The sequence below is a fragment of the Terrapene carolina genome, unplaced genomic scaffold (genome assembly GCF_002925995.2).
Source record: "Terrapene carolina triunguis isolate 2854851 unplaced genomic scaffold, T_m_triunguis-2.0 Scaffold89, whole genome shotgun sequence".
NCBI classification, from domain to species: Eukaryota; Metazoa; Chordata; order Testudines; family Emydidae; genus Terrapene; species Terrapene triunguis.
In genome coordinates this window covers 31,647,303-31,671,953 of record NW_020664440.1, presented here as the reverse complement: position 1 = coordinate 31,671,953, position 24,651 = coordinate 31,647,303, and the positions used below count along the sequence as shown (strand labels likewise).

Below are 24,651 nucleotides of genomic sequence, written 5' to 3'. Positions count from 1 at the left end.
GGCTGTGAGCTGGGACTGAGGATTTGCTACAAGATGAGTGTGTTTATATTTCCACTCCTACAAGAGCTAAGAATACCCCACAATGGTCAATGTTATGACAGTGCTAGGATGGGGGAGGGGTGCCTCCTGGGTGTCCTGGCAGGGCTCAGACATTCTGGCTAGCAGGAGGTTTAGAAACTCCTGGGTGGGTGGTTGTGAAGGTGCCAGGTTGGATGGGCCCATGGGGCTGCTCTGGGGCTGCCCGCTGACCTTGGGAGGATGACAGAGTGAAGTCTGTGGGTTGGAGGTGAAGGGCCTTGGCTGAGATTCTGGGAGAGGGGGGACCCTGGGAATCAGTGACAGCATCAGGGTGGGGGAGCGAGGCCGTGACTGACACAGACAGATGGGAGCTGACCTGTAGACGCCATAGCACTGCAGGCCAGCCCAACCCCTCTGGGAGCCCAGGGCTGGGATAGGAAGGGGCTGCAGGTCAGGACTGAGGGGCACTGGCAGAACTGGGGGGAGCCCTGGGGCTGTGTGGTGAATGCGGGGGAGGCTGGGCCCTGTTCACTTGTATCCACCTGCTGTCAGGATGTTCCCAGCTTTTTTTCATGTTGTAAGTGGTGATGCTGGGGGATGGACTGAGTAAATAAACAGGGTGAGCTGCCATTAACCCCACCCATCTGGTCAGAAATTCCCCCCCAGCCATTGCCTCCCTTCCCCACCAGCTAACAGTCAGCTAGAGCAGCAGTGACACCCCCCCACTCTGCCAGCCACTGACCTGTGGCCAGAAACTCCCTGTACAGCTGGTGAGTCGAACACCGTGTCCAGTCGGCAGTGCTACAATGTGATAAACCCACTGGCAGCCAGTGCCCTCCCCAACAGCTGGGCAGTACCCCCACCTTAATAGCCCCTGCACCCCACCCCAGAGGCAGCTGCATCTCAGCCCTGGGTGTGGGATCCTTGGATAAACAGCCCCGTGCCCTTCCCCTCAGGTGGGTGCATCTCAGACTGGTGCATAGGGGCTGCAGAGGAGTTGAGGTAACCTCATATACAAGCATGCTTTGGAAGTGTGTCTCAGTCAGCCAGGGCCGGGCTGCATACGCAGAGTTTCCAGAACGTCCCTTTGCAGTAACAAGAAGCCTTCAGCTCTTCCCTGGTGCCTCCAAGCCAGGAATTCCAGCCTTTACAGCCTGTAATGAATTACACCACTTTGCAGCCCTGTCTGTATCCCTGCTAGGGAGTTAGCAAACTGGGACACACACAGACTCACCCAAGGTTGTGCAAAGGATCTGTAGCACAGTCAGGAATGGAACCCAGGAGTCCCGATTTCCAGTTCCTCCCTCCCCACCCCCCTGCTGTAACCCTCCAGACCACTCCCCTCCCAGAGCTGCAGCTAGCACCAGGATTCCTGATGCCTGCCCAACTCTCCCCCTCACCCCAACCCCTAGACTCTATTCCCCACAATGTCTGCAGCGTTTGGGGCGTATAAGTGCAAGCAAGAGCCAGCCCCACCCCAGGGCCTGGCCATGTGGCTGTTAAAGATACAGAGCAAAATGTCTCGAAGTGAGAAGCTCTGATGTCAAGGGGTGAAGCAGAGGCATTGGGTGAGGGAGGGGGGTGCCCGGCACCTCTCAAGGACTATGACACAGGCCTCAGACTCCTGGCCCAGACAGTGGCCTGCAGGGAGAGCTGGGCTGGGATCCCCACACTCCTTGGCGAAGTGAACCATGGCGTCCACGCCTCCTGAGTAAACACCTCGTCTGCCGTGTCCAGGCAAACGCAGCTTCTCTGGGCTACAGAGTGACTCACTGGTTTGTACCATGCTAGGGCTGGCTGCTCCTACCTGGACTCGGGAGACTGGGCAGCAGGGAGCAGGGTGGGGAGTCTGTGGGGGGCGCTCTCCCCTGCCAGTCACTGCTGACCCCAATGCCCCAGTGTGGTGCTGTGCAGCAGGGGGTCATACCCCTTGCATTCACTGCGTTTTTCTCTCCAGGCTCCTTCCTCCAATCCTTATCTCTTTCTGCCCCAGTGTCTCTCACTCTGTGTGGGGCGAGCAGGGGGTTCAGGCTGGGCCACACTCACCCAGCAGCCAGGCGGGGAAGATAAAAACTCTCCCCACCCAGCTCTGCAATGTGCTGCTCTGTGGGCAGCCCAAACTGGGAGCAGTGTTCCAACCTCTAGCCCCCACGCCCTTCCCAGAGCTGGGGCAGAACCCAGGAGTCCTGGCTCCCAACCCCTCCTGAGTTAACCCACTGGCCCCCACTCCCCTCCCCAAGCTGGGGTAGAACCCAGGTGTCCTGACTTTTGCTCTAACTAGGGGGGTTACTGGGTGGAGGGGGCCATTGGTCAGATCTGGGGGGGTGGGAAGTGGGGGATATTGGGTTAAATGGACTCCTACTTCCAGGGCCTGGGCAATGAGGGGGAGAGTCAGTGGAGCTGCACAAAGGGGGGCAGTTCTGGGGGCTGGCAGAGGGGTGAGGGGGGAAGCTTTTCCATGGGACAGGTGGTGAGGGGCAGAGGGTGGGGCTGGGACCTTGGTCACCTGCTACCCTGATCCCAATGGGAAGGGTTGTGGGGAGGGTCCTTGGGAGCTTATTTTGTCTTCCTCCCCATCCCTCTTAATTTGTTCATTCGTTCCCTCCGTCTCGCCTCACAGGCAGCCAGACAAGCTGATTGTGGTTTGGACCAGGAGGAACCGACGCGTCTGCTCCAAGGTGGGTGGATTCAGGATGCCCTCTCTGTAGGGGGGCCAGCTCTGCTGCAGCCCCGTGGTGGGGGGACTGGCCGGCTCGGGGGGCAGGGAATGGGACACGTGGCTGTTCCCCCTTTGGGTGCGAGCTCTGATCTGGCTGTGTGTGTTCTGCAGGCTCACAGTTGGCAGCCGGGGATCAAGAATCCGTATCGGGGGATGGTTGTGTGGATGGTGCCGGAGAACGTGGATATAATGGTGACGCTGTACCGGGTATGGCAGCTGCCGCTTGCACAAGCACACTGTCGCGCACAGACGCTTATGCACCCCTTTGTACTGACACGTGTGTTCTTACACTGGCCTACGCACTCCGGCACAGGCACTTGCACCAGCACACGAACGGCTCTTACCCAGATGTGCGGCTCTTCTGTGGTTGGGCCTGTGTTTGCACAAAAGCACCGAGGCGTGCTCCCCGGCTCATGGTTACACACCAACTCACAGCCTCCCATGCACTACTGTGCCTGTCCGCTCCTCTGTGTACCTGTGGGTGCACATCGGGCACTCACACTTGCAGTCACACACCCATCCACACACCGCCGCGTGCAGTCTCGCGGGGCTGGCACACACTCAGGCCTCCCTTCGTACGATCCCGACAACACACTCACACTGGCACCCTTGCGTATAACTCCCCCCATCCCCCAGTGCAACAAACAGTGCAAAGCCCCTCTCATCTTCTGCCCCATCCCCCCCACAGGACCCCCACGTGGAGGAGTATGAAGACAAGGAATGGACCTTTGTGATTGAGAACGTACGTCCAGGGAGAACTAGAGCGCGGTAACTCAGGGCTGGATGACAGCGGCCAGCCAGGACATGGGATCTTCCATCGCAAAGCCATGCAGGGCTGCCAATTGCAGCTGCCTGTGGGGTGGTGTGACACTTCCCAGGGCGCATGGGCTAGGAGGCACCTCACCACCCCCTGTCCTTAGCGTGAGGGACCCTTGTCTGTGCCTATTGGGGCCCAACTCCACCAGTCACAGGCAGCATGAGCAACCCCCGGCCGACGCTGTCTCGCTGCAGGCTAGCAACAGGCCCGCTCTAGCCGCCAGCCCTGCAAATGTCTCTCTGGAGTGCCCAGCCCCTGCTCCGCTGGACACTCCCAGTGTTCGCTGATACGCTGCTCCCGGGGGGACAGGACGCCCCAGCTGAGATCACCACTTTGTGTAACACAGCACTCAGCCATGCACCTAGTGAAACCAGGCGTCAGTTTAATTAACAAAGACCAGAGTCTCAAGAAGTAGCAAGTGAAGGTGTTGGAAACAAACAATAAACTCATAACTCGCCTTCTCGAGCCTAGACTTACCTAACAAGTCACTTTCCTGTCTAATGAAGAGTAGCTCCCCCAGAGTCTTCCTCCCAGTGTGTAACAGCCAGGCTGGCTGTGCCCCTCTGTTCATAAGAGGATGCCCCCGGCTGCTTGTCTTTCCCTGGCTGCATATTTCTTGTAGAGTTTAGCAAACTTTTGATTAGCTTGAGGCGTAGTAATGCTAATAGGGTATCCGCTGGGAGCCATGCAGGACGTGCCACACACAGGAGCAGGCAGGGGAGAAACATCTCTTACCTCTCGCTGTTCGTCACCTTCGGGTGACCAGCCGCAATTCCCAGACCGTAAGAACATAATTGTTATTGTAGATACACAGCTCCCGAAGTATTATCTGTATGTACATTTTGCAATGGTTATGACGACCAGTGGGCTACTGGCTTTCAGTAGAGACCTCACCTGACACCCTTTGGTGAATTATTGTGCATGTACCAGACCCAGAGGATCTCTGTAGCCCCAGGCATCCCCTCTGTGCCCTCTCCCAGTTGGCACCAAGAGCTTGCTAGGTCACAGGAGGAACACAGCAGCCATTTAACAGCATAGAGTCTGTAAAGGGGACAGTGTAGCTGAGGGAAAGGTGGGAAATCAGGATTCCTGGGTTCCATCCCCATCTGTAACATGGCAGTGGTGACTAGTGTGTAGAGTGAGCAGGGCCTGGGAGTCAGGACTCCTGGGTTCTCTCCCCAGCTGTGGGAGTGGAGTGGGGTCTAGTGGTTTTAGGGTAAGGGAGGCTGGGAGTCAGGCCTCTCCCCTCTCCCCCTGCTCACAGTGCTCACTCCCTCTTCCCAGGAGTCCAAGGGGCAGCGGAAGGTGCTGGCCTCGGCCGATGTTAACCTGCAGCGCTTTGCCCGCCCCACACCTGCCCAGGCCGAGCTGAAGCTGAAGCTGAAGCCGCGCTCGGTCAAGGTGGTGGCTGCCACGCTGCAGCTCACGCTGTCCTGCGTCTTCCTGCGTGAGGGCAAAGCCACGTGAGTTCTATCAATAATGTGGGGCCTACGGAAACAGGCCTGTCTGGGAACAGCAGTGTCCCTTGGCGGGAGGGGGTGGGCATGGAGGGGCTCTGGCTTGCACTTCCCTCTCCATGCTGCTCTGGCAGGGGGGGCAGCGCGGGGGCTTGGCCCAAAGAAGGGCTGGGCAAAGAGCAAAAGACTTGACTGAGGATGGGTGCTCTTGGCAGCCGTCTTGGTGCAGGAAGATGGCTGCCTGAGGGCGACTATCTTGGCATGGCTGCAGGGGAAGAGGGTGGCATAGGCAGCCATCTTGGCATGGGCGAGGAGGGCATCAGGGGGCAGCCATCTTCGTTAGAGGGTCTCTCCGGGTGGCCACATTGGCACCACTGTTGAGAAAGAGGCTGGTTTAGAGAGGCCACCTTGGCAGTTTTTAATAGCAGGATGTCTGCCACCTGGCCACAGTTGGTGTATCGTTTAAACAGTCCCCTCCCCTGCCAGTAACGGCCACAGAGGTGGGGGTGGGGCTGCCGTCGCCTGTGGCTTAGGAAAGCCCCATGTTTCCAGAGGGACGGTGTGAATGGTTGCAAGGGTCATGCCAGGCTGGAGGGGGGAAGGGAAATGGGGCAGCACTGTCCCACCTTACCGTGACCCCCCCTGCCCTGTGGCCCCACAGAGGGTTCCCCCCTTACACTGTGCCTTCCCCCCAGGGACGAGGACATGCAAAGCCTGGCCAGCCTCATGAGCGTCAAACCCAGCGACATCGGCAACCTGGATGACTTCGCCGAAAGCGACGAGGACGAAGAGGCAGCCAGGAGGGCGCGGCAAGAGGATGGGAGCAGCCAGGGCACAGCGCCAACAGGTGGGCCCAGCCAGCCAGTCCTGAGGGGTCCTCCCTTCCCCATCAGCCCTGCTGGTGCCCCTCGCTCCCGACCCGCAGCCACCTGCTATGCCAGCCCTGGGCTCCCCCACATACAGCTCTGCTGGTGCCCCTCAGTCCTGTCCCACAGCCCCCTGCTTTCCCACCCTGGTCCATTCGTAATTGCGGTTTGCCTTGGTTGCTATTTGGTGGGGTTCCCTCAGCTCCACTATTGCTGCGGCTCCTGATAGTAGCTTCTAGTGTCTCTTTGCCTTCCAGCAGGGGGCACTCTCTAGGCTTCTCTTTGCTGGAGGGCAGTGCCTGAGGTCCCGTCTGTCCCCTGGGACTGGCGGCTCTGTCCCCACTCCCCGGGGCAGCTGTGCTGTCTTGGGGTTGGTCATTCTCTCTCTCTCTCTCTCTCCTGTCTGTCTGTCTCCACCACTTTTGGCTGTCCGTCTGTGTCCCGCACTGTAGGTTTCATTCAGACCATATTGCTGGGCTATTTCACAGGTAGGACCATCCCGCCAAGTGGGGTTTGGGGCAGGTGGGGTGCAGAGCAGGCAGCAAACCGCTACATCTCTCTCTCTTTCTCTCCCTGCCGCCTTCCACATTCCCTCACTCCCCCCTCCCCCACCCCCAGACACATCGCGAGAGCTCAACACTCTTGCTGAGGAAGAGGAGAATCCCTCTGCCCCAGGGACCAGCAGGGCAGCAGCTGGGAGAGCAACCCCCCGTGGGACACCCCGAGAGGCAGGTAAGTCAACAGTGGGTGCAAGAGCCCTGAGCTGGGCACCAGGACTCCTGGGTTCTGTTTGGGAGGGGCACAGGGTCTAGTGGTTAGAACAGGGGCAGGTTGGGAGTCAGGACACCTCAGTTCTAGCCCAGCCCTGGGAAGGGAGTGGGGTCTAGTGACCTGAGGAGAGGGGGAGTCTGAGAGCTTCCCACCAACTCCCTCAGGGCAGGGATATGGGGAAGTTCTGTCTAGTTGTCACCCACTTCCATTGCCCCCAGTCTCTGACTCCTGGGATCCTCTCTCCTCTCCTGCAGGCTCTGCCAAGGAGGAAACTGTCCGAGTGGCCGACACCCCAGATGCCCCCCTGAGGGACACCCCCCACCCAGCCCTGGAGCTGGTCCTACAGGGAGCAGCACCCTCCCCTCCCCCAGAGTTGATGGGGCCCCCCCCAGTAAGTGGTGCAGGCCAGGCCGGGAGGGCTGGGCAGAACATGGCAGCCGGTGGGAACCCAATGGGAGCTGCAGGGGCTGTGGAACCAGGCGCTAAGGGGGAGACGGGGGCCCAAGTCCCGGATCAGGCCCACAAGCCAGGCACAGGCCCCTCGCAGGAGACGGGACGACGTGGTGGCAACCCCAGGGTTGAAGAGGAGGAGAAAGCAGCAGCCTTGATGAAGCGGCCGGCATCAGGGAGTGACACCAAGGGCAGGTGAGTCTGGAGCCCTGGCTTCTATCCTGGCTTTGGGAGGGGTGTGGAGGTCTAGTGGTTAGAGCAGGGGGCTGGGAGCCAGGACTCCTGCGTTCTGTTCTGGCTCTGGGAGGGGGGGGGGGTCCAGCGATTGGAAGTAGTGGGCAGGGTGGCGTGGGTGATGGCGTTGTGGTGGGAAAAAGTTAGTGCCCAGCTGCTTATGGATAAACCCAGCCACCCTGTGTTGGTTTCGCTTCTGCCTTCAGGAGGTTTGCCAGTCCCCTCCCCCGCGCAGGGAAGAGAGCATGTTCCCACCCAAGGAGGAAGCCGCACTTCCCCTGCCCAGGAAGGGAGCTGCAGGCCGGGCTGCCAGCTCTGCCCCTTCCAGAGGGGTGGGGGAAGGGACGCAGCTGGCGCTACAGGAAACTGCTGTCCCTACTGAGCCGAGCAGATTAACAAAGGAGGAAGTTTGGGGGGTGGGGCAGGGAATGGGACACGGGGCCTGTCCCCTCTAGGGGGCGCTGCCTGTGATCCAGCACCAGGGTGGGGGACTGGCAGGCTCAGAGGGGTGGGAAATGGGGTGTGTCCCTTCTAGGGGGCGCTGGCTGTGATCTGACCCCATGGTAGGGATGGGCTGGCTCGGAATATCCCAAAGCTGCTCATCTGTGCTGAGGAACTCCTGTGTTTAGCGGACATTTTCAATATTCCAAGTGGAGTGTAGAGAGAGTGGGGTCTAGTGGGTTGGGGGGGGAGGGGCTGGACGCCAGGACTCCCGGGTTCCATCCCTGGATCTGGGGGGTGGGGTGGTTAGAGCAGAGGGGTTCAGGGAGCCAGGATGCCTGGTGTCTGTTCCTGGGCCTTTCAGTCCCCGTGCTGAGAAGATTGGGCTCATTGTCAAGTTGGGAGGATGAGAAATCCCCCCAGGAGGCAGCTCTGCCCTCACGATGAGACCAACTCCCCTTTTGTCCCCTTTGTCTCTCCCTCCAGGCCCAGTGACATCTGGATGCCCCGGGCGGAGAGCCCTGTCCCTGCCCCACGGCATAAGAAACCCCTCCTGCCGGAACCCGCTGCGCCCACGGCTCCACCCCCCGAGGTACCCTCCATCCAGAGACGCCGATGGGAAGGTGCCAAACCGCCTCCCTCCCAGCTCAAATTGGGAGCAGCAAAGTCAGAGCAGGGCCCTCGACCCGCAGCCTCTCTGCCTGTGCCAGCGGTGCCTGCCAGGGCCCGGCTAGCCCGGCCTAGGTCAGCAGAACTGCCAGTCCGGCCGAAGCCGCTGCCCCGGCCCCGGAGGGACAGGCGGGCCCGTTCGGCGTCTCCGGGCATCTCTGTAGTGATGTACCTCGATGAGGATGCACCAGGACCTGCCGTTGTTGCTGGGGAGGGCATCGGCCTGGCCAGGAGCGGCTTGGGGGCGGGTGTGCCCTCAGCCGCTGCGCTGCTGGCCTTGTCGTCTGTGGTGGGGCTGCCCACGGTGCCGTGGGGCAGACAGGGAGAGAAGGCAGCGGCAGCAGCAGATGCTACTGGTTGGCCAAGCGTCGGGGGTGCTGTTGCTCCTGTGGTGGTGCCCCTCAAAGAGAAATGGGGCAGGGTGACAGGAGAGGGTCCCAGGGGGGCGTCCCATCTGGAGAGGCTGACAGCAGATGGGGCAGCCGGGAAGGATGCTGGGGGAGCTGCTGTGCGGGGGCGGGGAGGAGATGCAGCCTTTCTGGTGGGCCCACCCAAGCCGTGGAGGTATCGGTCAGAAGATGTGGTTGGAGAGGGTGCCAGGGAGGCATCCAGAGAGGTGATGGAGGCGATCCCAGGCCAGTTGGAGAGGGGCAGGCTGGAGGAGCCAGCAGAACGGGAGAACCGCAGGGCAGACAGGAAGGCGCGTGGGGGCGCTGCTCAGAGCGTAGCGGAAGTTGTGCCCTTGCTGGAGGGGCACAGAACAGAGCTGGTGGCACAGGAGGATTCTGGGCGAGGATTCTGGCCAAGCCCAGCACCAGACCTGGCTCCCACAGCGACGCCCCCCAAGCTGGAGCAGCACAGGGCAGCAGGAGAGAGACCTAGGGCAGCATCCCAGCCAGAGAGGCCAGGAGCAGAAAGGGCAGCTTGGAAGGATGCTGCGGGGGCTGCTGTGCAGGGGGGGGCAGGCGATGCACCCTCTCTGATGGCCCCCCCCAAGCCATGGAGGTGTCGGTCGGAGGACGTGGTGGGACAGGGTGCTGGGGAGGTGCCCAGCAGTGTGATGAAGGCAGGAGCAGGAGATGGACTGTGGCGGGCAATCCCAGCCTGGCCAGAGTGGGGCAGACTGGAAGGGGCAGGGGGAGAGGCAGCTGGCAAGCCGGGTGGCGGTGCGGTGCACTCAGTAACAGCGGACACCCTGCCTGTGGAGGTCCCAGCCCGGCTGGAGAGAGGCAGGCTGGAGGAGGCAGGGGGAGAGGCGGCCGGCAGGCCATGCGAAGGTGCGGCAGGGGGAGAGGCGGCCGGAGGTCTGGCAGGGGGAGAAGCGGCCGGCAGGCCATGCGAAGGTGTGGCAAGGGGAGAGGCGGCCGGAGGTCTGGCAGGGGGAGAAGCGGCCGGCAGGCCGTGCGGAGGTGCGGCAGGGGGAGAGGCGGCCGGCAGGCCGTGCGGAGGTCCGGCAGCGGGAGAGGTGGCCGGAGGTCTGGCAGGGGGAGAGGCGGCCGGCAGGCCGTGCGGAGGTGAGGTGCTGTCAGTAGTAGCGGACACCCCATCTCTGGAGGCTCCTGCCCAGCTGGAGGGTGCCATGGAGAGCCCGGGAGCCGATGGTACAGTGCCCGGGGGTGCCACCCCCAGCACACCTGAGCCCCTGCTGGAGAGGGCTGGGCCGGAGGAGGCAGCGGGTTCCAGAGAGCGTGGTGGGGCTGTGGGCTCCCTGCCCAGCAAGGAGGATGCCAGTGGGGCAGGGCCCCCTCTGGAGACGCAGTCAGGGCTCTGCACAGACCAGCTGGCCACCCGCACCGCCCCAGGAAGGAGCAGCAGACAGGCTGCAGCCCTCGCACTGATGCCCCCCCAGGATGCGCCCATCCTGGGCCCCCCGTCCCCCTTCACTGAGCCTTACGTCTCACAGTGCCGCTTCACCCTGAGCCTCCCGCCCACCCACCCTGCCCGGGAGAGGAGTGCCAGCCCATCATCCAACGAGGGGACCCAGGCGTCCGGGCGGGAGCCATCTCCCCCGCCCTGCGGCGCTGCCCAGGATAGCATAGGGCAGGAGGCGGCCCAGGTAGGGACAGCGAATGCTTGTGCCCCCCAGCCCTGCCAGCTGCCATGGCTGCCTGCCCGCCCTTGCTTTCAACTAATCCTAGGGGCTGTGTGTGTGTGCGGGGGGCTGTGGAAGGACAGACAGACCCACAGCATTGCTACAAGGATAAAGCCTTTAATTGGGGTGTGTGGAGGGGATAAAACTCATCGTGGGCTAACTGCCTTCTCCCCTTTAATCGGGGTTGAGGATAACACCTGGAGATGGATCCTCAGGGCCCGCAGTCCCCTCACTAACCCCCTCCACCTTACTGTGTGGCCCACAGACCCCTGCCCTGCATCCGGCTTGCTCACTGTGCTGCATGGGGCTGGCTGGATCCCAGCTGCCAGTGAGCCCTGGGCCAAGCCCAGCCTGGAGAACACCCTTGCCTAGCAGTGGGAAGGGGAGGGTGCAACAGCCGGGACTTGGCTGGGTCTTTGTCCCATATAGCCCCAGCCCTTCACTCCTGGCTGCCATGGGGCAAGGGGGTGACTTGGTGCCTGTGGGTGTGAGGGATCCCTAATCATGGGGGAGGTCCTGGTGATGGGTGGTGGTGGTGGGGTTATGCAGGCAGGAGAGTTGGGGAGCCAGGAGGGCAGTATGGCTGGCCAGTGCTGGTGTGGGGGTGCTTTGCCTGGTGTGGGGTGATCCAGCACCTCCCCGACCCATATCCCACCCCATCCCCTGTTTATCTCCTAGGAGGAGCCCCCAGCAACCAGCCCAGGCCTGGTCAGCTGCAGCCAGTCGCTGCTGGAATGGTGCCAGAATGTCACGGCTGGCTACCGGGGTGTCCGGGTCACTAACTTCACCACCTCCTGGCGCAACGGGCTGGCGTTCTGTGCCATCCTGCACCACTTCCACCCAGAGAAAATGTGAGTCCTGGGGCAGAGGGGCAGTGCGGGGAGCCAGGGGCTGGGATAGCAGGGGGTTGTAGGTCAGGATTGAGGGGCACTAGGAGACGTGTGTGTTGTGGGGGAGGCCATGTCTTGGTATGGAGGGGGGAGTGTCTCAGAGAGGCAAGTGGAGGTGGGGTGGGGACTCAAGAGACCCCATTCACTAAGCAGGATCTATCTTTGTCGTGTCTGTCTGCCCCCCCTCCAGCAATTATGAGACCCTGGACCCTCTCGCTATCAAAGAGAATAACAAGCTGGTAAGTTGGGGGACCCCGGCAGGTGGTGGGGAAGGAGACTGTAAGAACATAAGACTGGTGATACTGACTCATCCCAATGGTCCATCTAGCTCAGTATCCTGTCTTCCGACAGTGACTGGTGCCAGGTGCTTCTCAGGGAATGAACAGAACAGGGCAATTTACCAAGTGGTCCTCCTGTGTTCAGTCCCAGCTCCTGGCTGGCAGAGGCTTAGGAACACCCAGAGCATGGGGTAGTCTCCCTGACCATCTTGAGGGACCTATCCTCCATCAGCTTATCAAATTCTTTTTGAATCCAGTTATACCTTTGGCTTTCACAGCACCCCCTGGCAATGTGTTTCACGGGATGACTGTGTGTTGCGTAAAGAAGTTCTTTCTTGTGTTTCTTTTAAACGTGCAGTCTATTGATTTCATTGGGTGACCCAACCCCCTCCCAACCGTTATGTGAAGGGGTAAATAACACTTCCTTTTTCACTTTGTCCACACCAGTCATGATTTTATAGTCCTCTATCATATCCCCCTTAGTCATCTCTGTTCAAAGCTAAACAGTCCCAGTCTTTTTAATCTCTCCTCATATGGAAGCTGTTCCACCCCCCTAATCATTTTTGTTGCCTTTCTTTTTACCTTTTCCAATTCTTTTTTTTTTTTTTTTTTGAGATGGGGTGAAGAGAACTGCATGCAGTATTCAAGGTGTGGGCATACTATGGAATTATATAGAGGCATTATGCTATTTTCTGTCTCATTATTTATCCCTTTCCTAATGATTCCCAACATTCGTTAGCTTTTTTGACTGCTGCTGCACATTGGCAGATGTTTTCAGAGAACTCTCCACAATGACTCCAAGATCTCTTTCTTAAATGGTAACAGCTAATTTAGACCCCATCATTTTGTATGTATAGTGGGGATCATGTTTTCCAATGTGCGTTACTTTGCATTTATCAACATTGAATTTCATCTGCCCTTTTGTTGCCCGGACACCCAGTTTTGTGAGATCCCTTAGTAGCTCTTCGCAGTCTGCTTTAGGCTTAACTATCTTGAGTAATATTATATTGTCTACAAACTTTGCCACTCTCACTGCTTACCCCCTTTTCCAGATTATTTATGACTATGTTGAACAGATCTTTGGGGGACCCCACTGTGACGGGATCCCCGGGGTGCAGCCTGGGACTGTGGGAGCGCTGTGCCCCCTGAACTCTCTCCAGCCTGTGTTGTCTCTCACAATGCCTTGCTAATGACCAGCAGCAAACCTCTCCAGGTGCTGTTATCACTCAGCACAATCGCATGTGGAGCCCCACACCCAGCTAGATTGCATGAATCTCCCAGAGCCACTCACGAATCACACAGAGAAAGGCACCAGCCAAATCCCCCCAGCTCCCAGCACTGTACCCCAGGAATATACCGTCTTGCACTGCTCAAGATGAGCAATGCAGATTTATTAACTGGTTCACCACTTCATCAATGGAAAGTGGATACACACCAGCCTGTGCAAAACCTGAGCAGATCTACCAAACACTTCATACAAACTCACTGATAAAGATAAACAGTAAAACAGATTTATTGACTACAAAATATAGATTTAAAGTGATATTAAGTAATAGGCAAAAAGTCAGAGTTAGTTACCAAAAGGAATAAAATATAAGCACGCAGTCTAAACTCTCAACTCTATTAGACTGGGCAACATCTAGATTAAGCAGTTTTTCTCACCCCACTGGATATTGCAGTTCATAGTACACAGATTTCACACCTGAAATCTGGGTCAGTCCCCTCAGTTGGAGTCTTCAGTGTCCTTGTTGCTTGCAGCATAGGTGGGTGAATGAGAAAGGCCCAGCATGGGCCCCCTGTGTTCGGTTTTATACCCTCAGTCCACGTGCTTGGAAAACACAAGTCCAGGCATGTCTGGGGGTCATTGCTGAGTCTCCAGGCAAGGCTGAGCAATTCCCCTGGTGTGGCCTCATGCAGGTGAGTCATTGAATTGTATCTCCCTTGCTGGACAATGGTTGTAGATGGGACGTTTGGTTACTTTCCTTGCTGTTGCCTCTGGGGAGCTAATATCTGACTGAGTCCCCAATTTACAGCATGTTTTAGTGACAACCATACAACACGATTCTCATGACTTCATATACATTAATGATATACATATATGGATAGAGAAATGACTTTCAGCAGATCATAACCTTTCCCCTGATACCTTACAAGGCATGCTTTATATGTAAGATCGTGATTATATAAAAATGAGAAATATGGGGGTTCCAGGATGCTCCCCCAAGGTATAAAATGTCACACCCACTATTTACCTCTCTCCACTGTGAAAACTGACCATCTATTCATACCCTTTGTTTTTTAACCAGTTACCAAGCCATGAGAGGACCTTCCCTCTTATCCCGTGGCAGCTTATTTTGCTTAAGAGCCTTTGGTGAGGGATCTTGCCAAAAGCTTTTTGAAAGTCCAAGTACTCTATATCCACTGGATCACCCTTGACCACATTTGTTGACCCCCCTCAAAGAATTCTAGTAGATTAGTGAGGCATGATTTCCCTTTACAAAAGTCGTGTTGACTCTTCCGCATCATATGTTCATCTATGTGTCTGATAATTCTGTTCTTTACTATAGTTTCAACCAATTTGCCTGGTTCTGGAGTTAGGCTTACTGGCCTGTAATTGCCGGGATTACTTCTGAAACCTTTTTTAAAAATCAATGTTACATTAGCTATCCTCCAGTCATCTGGTACAGAGTTGATTTAAGTGATAGGTTACATACCACAGTTAGTAGTTCTGCAATTTCATATTAGAATTCCTTCAGAACTCTTGGGTGAATACCATCTGATCCTGATGACTTATTACTGTTTAGTTTATCAGTTTGTTCCATAAACCTCCTCTATTGACACCTCAATCTGGGACAGTTCCTCAGATTTGTCACCTAAAAAGAATGGCTCAGCTGTGATGATCTTCCTCACCATGGGCAGCACGTATTTTCCTCCCCAAACAGCCCGGCGTGGCCCTGCCCATGCTCCACCCGGAAGGCCCTATCCTGTTTGCCCGTCTCCCTTGGCCCCAGCCCAGGCAGGCTGCTCGTCTTCAGGGTGCTGGGTCTGGGGCTAGGGTGGCTGCAGCCGGCCTGTGGCTGGGACTTGGGGTGGCTGGGGCTGCGCTGGGGGAGGGGAGTGCATGCTGGCACTGGGGCTGCGCGCCCTGTGCTCAGGGTGGCTGCAGGTGCTGGGGCTGGGGGCTGTGCGCCCCCCAGCCAGTGCTCGGGGGCTGGAGGGCCGTGCGTCACCCACCCGGCGTTTGGGGGCTGGGGAGGGCTGTGTGCTGCCCGTGGCTGGGGGTCCATGCTCCACTGGCCTGCCCGCCTAGAGCTTGAGGGCTGGGGGGGTTGCACACTTCCCAGTGTTGAGGGGTTGGGGGGTTCCACCCGCTGCCCACCCAGCGCTCAGAGGGGCCGGGGGGGACTGCGCACCGCCCGTCCAGAATGCTGGGGGTGGGAGGGGCTAGCCCATGTTCCTCACATCCTCTGCTGTGAAGCCTGATGGAAAGCATTCATTTAGCTTCTCTGCATTGGCCTTGTCTGCCTTGAGTGCCCCTTTAGCACCTTGATTGTCCAGTAGCCCCACTGATTGTTTGCCAGGCTTCCTGCTTCTGATGTACTTAAAAAAAGTTATTGTTAGTATTTATGTCTTTTGCTAGCTTTTGCAAGGCAGACAAGGCCAATGCTCTTCAAATTCTTTTTTGGCCTGCCTAATTATACCTTTACACTTGACTTGCCAGAGTTTATGTTCCTTTCTATTTTCTTCAGTAGGATTTGACTTCCATATTTTAAAAGATGTCTTTTGTCTCTAACCACCTCTTTTACCCTGTTGTTTAGCTATGGTGGCATTTTTTGGTTCTCTTGCTGTTTTTTTTTTTTTAATTTGGGATATACGTTTTGTTTGAGCCCCTATTATGGTGTTTTGAAAAAGTTTCCATGCAGCTTGCAGGCATTTCACTCTTGTGACTGTTCCTTTTAATTTCCATTTAACTAGCTTAATTTTTGTGTAGTTCCCCTTTTGAAATTAAATGCTACTGTGGTGGGTTTCTTTTGTATTCCACCCCCCCTCCAAGGATGTTAAATTTAAATATATTATGGTCACTATTACCAAGTTGTCCAGCTATATTCACCTCTTGCACCAGATCGTGTGCACCACTTAGGACTAAATCAAGAATTGCCTCTCCCAGTGTGGGACTAGCTGCTCCAAGAAGCAGTCATTAATGGCGTCTAGAAATTTTATCTCTGCATCCCGCCCTGAGGTGACATGTTCCCAGTCAATATGGGGATAGTTGAAATCCCCCATTATTATTGGGTTTTCTGTTGTTGTAGCCTCTCTAATCTCCCTGAGCATTTCACAGTCACCATCACCTTCCTGGGCAGGTGGTCAGTATATTCCCGGTGCTATTCTCTTATTATTCAAGCATGGAATTTGCCATAGAATCTCTATGGATAGACTGTTTGGTGCATTTAAGATTTTCCCTATATTTGATTCTATGCTTTCTTTCACATATAGTGCCACTCCCCCACCAGAACGACCTACTCTGTCATTCCTATATATTTTGTACCCTAGTATTACCGTGTCCCATTGATTATCATCATTCCACCAAGTTTCTGTGATGCCTATTATATCAGTATCCTCATTTAGTACCAGGCACTCCAGTTCACTCATCTTAATGTTTAGACTTCTAGCATTTGTGTACAAGCACTTACACAATTTGTCAATATTCAGTTGTCTGCCTTCATGTGATGTAACTGAATGGGACTCTCTTTCCTTTGACTGATTCTCTTCAGTTCCTGCCTCTACTTTATCAACTTCTATTCTCTCCTCCGTACTAGGACATAGAGAATCTCCATTCATAGATCCCCCCCTAAGGGATGTGTCTGTCCGAACCCTGTGCTCCTCCACACTGGTCGGCTTTCCCCCAGCCCTTAGTTTAAAAACTCCTCTTCCACCTTTTTAATTTTACATGCCTGCAGTCTGGTTCCATTTTGGTGTAGGTGGAGCCCATCCTTCCTGTATAGGCTCCTCCTTTCCCAAAAGGTTCCCCAGTTCCATATAAACCTAAACCCCTCCTCCCTACACCATTGTCTCATCCACGCATTGAGACCCTGCAGTTCTGCCTGTCTAACTGGCCCTGCGCGTGGAACTGGAAGCATTTCAGAGAATGCTACCTTGGAGGTCCTGGACTTTAATCTCTTATCTAGCAGCCTAAATTAGGCCTCCCAGGCTTCTCTCCTATCCTTCCCTATGTCATTGGTACCTACATGTACCATGACCACCGGCTCCTTCCCAGCACTGCACATGAGTCTGTCTGGATGTCTCAAGAGGTCCGCAACCTTCACACCTAGCAGCCAATTCACCATAGAATATTAGGGGACCGCCAGGGTCATCTAGTCTAACCCCCTGCCAAGATGCAGGATTTGTTGTGTCTAAACCATCCACAACAGACGGCTATCCAGCCTCCTTTTGAAAACCTCCAGCGAAGGAGTTTCCACACCCTCTGGAGGCAACTGTTCCATTGTCCTATTGTTCTTACAGTTAGGAAGTTTTTCCTGAGGTTTAATTGAAATCTGCTATGCTGTAGTTTGAACCCTTTGCCTCTTGTCCTACCCCCTGTGGCAAGAAAGAACAACTTTTCTCCATCTTTTTTAGGGCAGCCTTTCAAGTATTTGAAGACCGCCATCATGTCCTACCTCAATCTCCTCTTTTCTAAACTAAACATACCCAGTTCTTTCAGCCTTCACTCGTATGGCTTGCATTCCATCCCTTTGATCATCTTTGTTGCTCACCTCTGGACACTGTTCCCTGTAAGCTGTGCGCGTGTGCACACACACACAGATCCTAAACACCGCGTACATGGCGAAACACCGCACGCACAATAATTTGCACAGAAGCACAAAAATTTGCACAGAAGAAATTTTTTGCGCACACGGCCTGTCAAAAATTAGAGGGAACATTGCCTCTGGATCCTTTCTCCACGTCCTTTCTATACATTGGTGACCAAAACTGGACACAGTACTCCAGCTGAGGCCTAACCAGTGCTGAGTAGAGAGGTACTATCACCTCCTGTGACTTGCATGCTATGCCTCTGTTAATGCAGCCTAAAATTGCATTTGCTTTTTTTGCAACAGCATCGCATTGCTGACTCGCGTTGAGGTTGTAATCCACCACAACTCCCAGATCCTGCCAAGCCAGTTATCCCCCATTCTGTATTTGTTCATTTGGTTTTTCTTCCCTAAATGTAGCACCTTACATTTGTCGTTGTTGAATTTCATTTGTTCTCTATATCCCAGTCGTCCAATTTATCAAGATCCCTCTGAGTCTTAGCTCTGTGCTCCAAAGTATTGGCAATCCCCCCCCTCCCCCTTTTTGTCATCAGCAAGTCTGATCAGTATGCTCTCTATTCCTACATCCCTGGTCATTAATAAAGATGTTAAACTATACCGGGCCCAGAACAGCAATCTGTGGAACCCCACTTGACACCTTCCTCCAGTCCGACATCATCCCATTCATAGTTACTCTTTGTTTGCGTTTGTTTACCCAATTATGTATCCACTTAATGGTAGTTCTGCCGAGCCCGCATTTCTAAAGCTTATCTATCAGAATGTCCTGTGGGACTGTGTCAAAAGCCTTGTTGAAGTCCAGGTATATTATGTCTACCACATCCCCCACGTCTACCAAATCAGTTACCCTGTCAAAGAAGGAAATGAAGCTGGTTTGGCATGATTTGTTCTTGGTAAATCCTTTCTGGCTGCTAGTTATCATCTCTTCATCCTCCAGGTACTCGCAAATTGAATGTTTTATACATTGCTCTAGTAGCTCTCAGGTTTTGATGACTGGTCTGTAGTTCCCCAGCTCCTCCTTTTTCCCCTTTCTACGTTAGCCCTTCTCTTGTCTTCCAGGACCTCTCCTGTCATCCATGAGTTTGCAAATATTATTGCCAGTGGCACCAAGATTTCTTCAGCTAATTCCTTCCGTACCCTGGGGCGAATAGCATCCGGCCCCGCTGGTTTGAATTCAGCCAAATGTGGTTCTCCTAGTCATCAAAGAGCCAGCCATCTATATTTCTAATAATCAAATCCCCAGTTACTATTACCTGGCTCTTCCTATGAACAGGAGTCCGCTCCCCTGGAGAAGATCTGGGTTGGGGAGACTCCCTCCCCCTGGGTTAGGAACTCCCCACCATGGGATGGAATGCAAGCCATATGAGTGAAGGCTAAAGGAGCTGTGTATGTTTAGTTTAGAAAAGAGGTGATTGAGGGGGGATATGATGGGAGTATAGGCTGCGGTGTATGTGGCCTGGTGATCAGAGCACATGGGGGCTGGGGGGATGACCATGGGGCATCAGGACTCCTGGGTCCTATCCCTAACTCAGGGAGGGGGCTGGATATTGGGGTTAGTCACACCTCCCTGTTTGTCCCCTCCCCCCCAGGCCTACGACGGCTTTGCCTCCCTGGGCATCTCGCGGGTGCTGGAGCCGGCCGACATGGTGTTCCTGACTGTGCCTGACAAGCTCATCGTCATGACCTACCTGTGCCAGATCCGGGCCTTCTTCACGGGCCAGGAGCTGAACGTGGTGCAGATCGCCAACCACAGCAGCCAGAGCACCTACAAGGTGGGCAAGTTCGACTCGGACCCCACCTTCTCCATTGACCCCGCCCGCTTCTATGCCGAGCGCTTCCAAGGTGCCGCAAGGGGACCCGAGGAGCCTGGGAGCATTGCTCCTGCTGCAAGGGATGATGGGAAGGCAGCAGCCAATAAAACTGTGACAGGAGGAGCTGAATTGGCCAAGAAACTGGAGGCAGAACGCACCGCCCCAAAGGATGCTGGGACTGATGCCAAGACAGGTGATGCAAAGGATGCTGGGAAAGTGACTGTAAATGGCGCCATATCCCAAACAGCTGTGCAAGCAGAGGTGGAGCCCTCTGTCACAAAGGATGCTGGGAAGGTGCCAATCAATGGTGCGACAACCAAGCCAGCCATGAGTCCAGAGGCAGAGACACCCACCCCAAAGGATGGAGGGAGCAAAGCCGCAAAGGATGCTGGGAAAGGATTGGTCAATGGTGCAATGTCCCAATCGGCCAAGAAACCAGAGGCAGAGCCTCTTGCCCCAGAAGATGCTGGGAAGGTGCCGGCTAATGGTGACGAGAAGCTGGTGCCCCCTCCACGGCTGAAGCGTCAGTCTGTACGGAATGGGGAAGCGCCAGACCAGGCCGAGCGATCCCTGCAGCGCTCGCTGTCCACGGGCAGCCAGGGCCCTGTGGCCCCACCACGCTCCCATGGCAGCAAGTCGGGCTTCTCCCACGTGCGTGATGCAGACCTGCTCAAGAAGCGGCGCTCGCGGCTCAAGAGCGAGTCACTGTCGATGGACGAGGGGGAAGCAGGTGGCCCCCCAGGGGAGACACCACGGAGGAGGCCTGATTGGCTAGGAACGGTGAGTGGGGAACGGGAAGGGGCTCAGTTATTGCAGGGTTTCTCCAGGGCACTACTTTGTTGTTGTAGGGTCTGCATGCACTCGTTTGTTATGGTAGTCTCTCCCAGGAGCACTAGTTTGTTATTATAGGGTAGCTCATAAACAGCATACATAGTCCTAGTATTTATGAAAGACCCTCCCTCCTGGGATACTCTAATAGCAACCTAGCGCATGCAGCCTCATGAGTCCTTATAGTAACAAATTAACATGTACAACCCTAGCAATTTATTATTATAGGGTCTCTTGGGGCTGCATGCACAAGTTTGTTATTGTAGGTTCTCCTGGGAGCTTTGGTTTGTTTTTGTAGGGTGTCTCATAAATACTATGGCTGTGCATGCTGGTTTGTTATTGTAGGGTCTCTTGGGGGCACTGGGGTTGTGCTGTGCAATTTGTTATTGTAGAATCTCTTGCAGCTGCATAGACTGGTTTGTTACGGTAGGGTCTCATGGGAGTTGGTTTATTATTATAATGTCCCCTATCCTTTTTCTCCACCAGGATGACCGTGAAGGCATGATGACCCTCAAGGCAGGACCCCCTGCTTCCGCTAGGACTCAGCAGCCCCCAGGTGAGCCTGGGTTTTCTTTAGGGTCTGCCTTATTTAGCAGCATCAGGTTTTGGGGCAAAGGGGCAAGATGGATCCTTAAGGGGGAGTAGGATGGTTGTGTTAATTTTGACACACTGCAGGTCCAGAATGTCCAAGGTGTTAGCAGATCCCTGTCACTGCACAACACTAAAGTGCTAACCCAGGCTCAGGGTGTGGAATTGGGAGACCTCAGCCTGCTTATTCCAAGGGCAAATACTCAATTAAAAATCCCTTTAACCTTGTATTAAAAAGACAGAAAAAGAAGGGGCGGGAGAGTTACTGGAGTGGGGTCCCACAAAATGGGGTGAGTGGGCGACAAAATGGCAGATGAAATTCAGCATTGATAAGTGCAAGGTAATGCACACGCAAAAATAACCCCAAGTTCTCATGTCTAACGGTGGGGGTCTAAATTAGCTGTTACCCCCAAGAAAGAGATCTTGGAGTCATTGTGAAGAGTTCTCTGAAAACTTCAGCTCAGTACACAGCAACGGCCAAAAAGGCTAACAGGCTGTTTGGAATCATTAGGAAAGGGATAGAAAATATCATACTGCCACTATACAAATCCATGGTACGTCCACACTTCGAATAGTGTGTCGGGTTCTGGTGTCAAAAACGATAGAGTGCCACTGGAGGGCTGGAAAGATGATCAGAGGGAAAGAACAGCTTCCATACGAGGAGAGGCTACAAAGATAAGGGCTATTCAGCTTGGAAAAGAGACAACTAAGGGGGGATAGGATAGAGGTCTAGACAATCATGCATGGTGAGGGAAAAGTGACTTGAGAAGTTTTATTTACCCTTTCCTTAAATACAGAAATGGGGTCACCTGATGAAATTGATAGGCAACAGGTTTAATACAGCCAAGAGGAAATACTTTCTTACACAACACACAATTAACCTGTGGAACTCATTGCCATGGGATGTTCTGATGGTCAAATATAGATCCATATTAAAAAACGAACTAGATAGTTCGTGGAGGATGGGTCCATCAATGGCTACTAGCCAGGATGGTTGGGACTCAACCCCCTGTTCGGGGCAACCCTAAACCTCTGCTGGTAGCGGCTGGGATTCAGCTGGAGCCGGCAGAGATGGCGACATCAGCTGGGTCCCTCTCTCTGGCCCCAGGCATCCCTCAGGATTAGGGTGAAGGAGGCACCATGGTGTTGTGCTGCCTCCTCCAGTCCCAGGAGCCCGCGGGGGTGGCAGCCATGGTGGGGAAACTTGCTTCTCCTTCCTGGCCACTGTCATCCAACCAGCTGGCCTCCGATCCCCTCTGTGTTTTGGCCACCGCTTAGGCCTGATTTCCAACACCCCAATGTTGGCCCATTGATTTTTGGGCCCACACTCCTCATTTGCCAGACACAATTACCATACAGTAGCTGCCCTCTGCCCCTCAGCAGCTATTGTTCACACCCCAATAATTACAACAGGGCCTCCACCACCAGTGGGGGGCTGGGGAATGGGGTTTAACTGCCTCTCGTGACCCCAATCTAATTGCCTCTCTCTGTCTTCTCCCCCACCAGAGATAGCCCCCTCCTCCAGTGCTAGCACCCAGGAGCCGTCCCGGGATCCCAGCAAGGAAACCAGCACCGCAGAGGAGGAGGTTCCGGTAAGGATGGGTAATTGGGGGGAGGTGGTGGCAGGGACTGGGACACAGGGCCTTTCCCCTCGAGGGGGCACTGGGTCTGACCTCCTGCGTCCCTGGCAGCGGTTCCAAGACACCAGCCAGTACGTGGTGGCCGAGCTGCAGGCGCTGGAGAATGAGCAGAAGCAGATTGACGCCCGGGCAGCCGTGGTGGAGAAGGATCTGCGCTTCCTCATGGAGTCAGGTGCTGCGCCGGGACACACACAACAGCCCTGTGGGCGCTGGGACTAGTGATCATCAGGCGCTGTCCTGTGTCCTCACCCCTTCCAGCATTGTGGCCTCTTAGTACCACCTGCTGGCGGCTTCTGGAACTGCTCAGGACCCCTTGGTGATGGAGTTATGGCATGGGAGCCCCTCATGGGGTGGGAGGGGGGAATGTGCTCTGTATGGATGTTCTATCATCTGTGTTGCTGCCCTGCCACCTCCAGCTGAGCTTGAAGGGAGCAGGCAGTGTACAGGGGTGGAGAGAAGTTGGGGAATGCGCCAGAGGATGACCCCATCCCATCACTGGGCCATGCTCACCCCCCCACCACCACCACTCACTGCTGCACTGCCACACAGGTGCAAATGGCACTTGCTGGTTCCTGCAGTGTACTCACACCCCACTCCTCCCCCACCCGCCATTGCAGGCACAAACCGGGCCCAGGAGGAGGAGCTGATCCAGGAGTGGTTCACACTGGTCAATAAGAAGAATGCACTGATCCGGCGCCAGGACCAGCTGCAGCTGCTGTGAGTGACCCTGGGGGGAGGGTGGTGGCTGGGCTTTTGGTGATCATCCAAACCATGTGGGGGGGAGGAGAGAATGTGTAATCTTGGGACTGACATTCCCCTCCCCCCCCATTTTCTCCTCCTCCTCCCCCCAGGATGGAAGAACAGGACCTGGAAAGACGATTTGAGCTACTGAGCCGGGAGTTGAGAGCCATGTTAGCTACTGAAGGTGAGGGCTGGGCCCCTGAGAGCAAAGGGGACTGGGAGTCTGTGGAAGGGACGGGGGGCTCTTGTTCTGGGTTCTCAGCTGAGATGTCTCTCCAACCCCTGCAGAATGTCTCAAGACAGAAGCCCAGCAGAGGCGGGAGCAGCTCCTATTGGAGGAACTGGTGTCGCTGGTGAACCAGCGGGATGAGCTGGTGCGAGACCTGGACATCAAGGAGAGAATGTGAGTCTGGGCATGACTTTCAGGTGGGGGGGTTGAGGTCAGGCGTGGCACCCTAAGTTTTAACTTGCATTCCCCCTCCCCCCCTTCTCCTCACAGAGCCTTGGAGGAAGATGCCAGGCTGCAGCGGGGCCTGGAACTGCGACGGCGCAAATACAGCCGCAAAGATAAGTGCCGCATCAGCTAAGAGGCAAATGGCCACTCCACAGTCCTTGTCAGTGTCCTGTGGCTGGGATACTACCCAGGATGCCTGCCTGCCTCTTAAAGGGCTCCAAGGTTTGCCTGCTGCTGCTGTTACCTCAGTGCCTCACTGTGTTGCCCCTTGTACATTTTGCTGGTTTCCCTTCCAGTCTGGCCCCGCTCTAGGACAGATGCAGTTTCCCAGCCTTCTCCAATGAATACCAAGGGGAGCACAGGGAGCCTGGCTGGCCCCTATGGCAGAGGGAAACAGTCTGCTGGGGGCAGGGTGGGCCTATTTATTTTTGTGTGTGTGAGAGACTTTGTTCAGCTGGGTGTCCCTTCCCCACCCTGTCAGCTGCCATTTCACAGCCAAGTTGTCGGGGTTTTATCATGGTACAAAAAGTTGATGTGAGTTTAGGGAGGGCAGAGAACAGACGTGCCTTGACAGTGCCATCCAGCCATGTATTGTAATGGCAAGTTTCAATTCCTTGTTCCCTGGGTATTTGCACTAATTTGTAACTGTTTGAAATATGAAATAAAGAGATGTGAAAGCCAACTCATACACTGGTGCAACTGAGTTGTGTATAACAACTGCACTCAAAAGGAGTCAAAATTTCCAGAGATCTGCTACATAGATATCGATGTAGCAAATCCTCTGATCTATACACAGTATAGTCCAGTGGCTCTCAAACTTTTTTACTGGTGACCACTTCCACACAGCAAGCCTCTGAATGCGACCCCCCCCCCTTATAAATTAAAAACACTTTTTATATATTTAACACCATTATAAATGCTGGAGGCAAAGTAGGGTTTGGGGTGGAGGTGGACAGCTCACGACCCCCCCATGTAATAACCTCGCGACCCCCTGAGGGGTCCCAACCCCCAGTTTGAGAACCCCTGGTATAGTCACTCTTCTTACTACATTCTGTTGGCCAC

At 55.2% G+C, this 24,651-nt stretch overlaps 1 protein-coding gene across 3 annotated transcripts in view; it reads left to right on the top strand.

Moving 5' to 3' along the window:
• The window catches only part of EHBP1L1 (EH domain binding protein 1 like 1), a 27,613-nt gene extending 3,338 nt beyond the window's left edge, over positions 1-24,275 (top strand). The window contains exons 3-21 of one of the 3 annotated variants that reach the window (XM_024198801.2): positions 2,639-2,696; positions 2,849-2,944; positions 3,426-3,479; positions 4,839-5,017; positions 5,707-5,858; positions 6,330-6,365; positions 6,496-6,609; positions 6,903-7,293; positions 8,260-8,365; positions 11,213-11,385; positions 11,615-11,663; positions 19,117-20,118; positions 20,653-20,722; positions 22,261-22,346; positions 22,446-22,566; positions 23,012-23,111; positions 23,246-23,319; positions 23,424-23,538; positions 23,635-24,275. In XM_024198801.2, coding sequence (XP_024054569.1) covers positions 2,639-2,696; positions 2,849-2,944; positions 3,426-3,479; positions 4,839-5,017; positions 5,707-5,858; positions 6,330-6,365; positions 6,496-6,609; positions 6,903-7,293; positions 8,260-8,365; positions 11,213-11,385; positions 11,615-11,663; positions 19,117-20,118; positions 20,653-20,722; positions 22,261-22,346; positions 22,446-22,566; positions 23,012-23,111; positions 23,246-23,319; positions 23,424-23,538; positions 23,635-23,722 — 3,064 coding nt within the window. In that variant the 3' untranslated portion in view covers positions 23,723-24,275. The remainder of the gene's footprint in view (positions 1-2,638; positions 2,697-2,848; positions 2,945-3,425; positions 3,480-4,838; positions 5,018-5,706; positions 5,859-6,329; positions 6,366-6,495; positions 6,610-6,902; positions 7,294-8,259; positions 8,366-11,212; positions 11,386-11,614; positions 11,664-19,116; positions 20,119-20,652; positions 20,723-22,260; positions 22,347-22,445; positions 22,567-23,011; positions 23,112-23,245; positions 23,320-23,423; positions 23,539-23,634) is intronic. The other 2 variants (XM_029911169.1, XM_024198802.2) reach the window with 2 other exon arrangements.
• Positions 24,276-24,651: the final 376 nt, after the last annotated feature.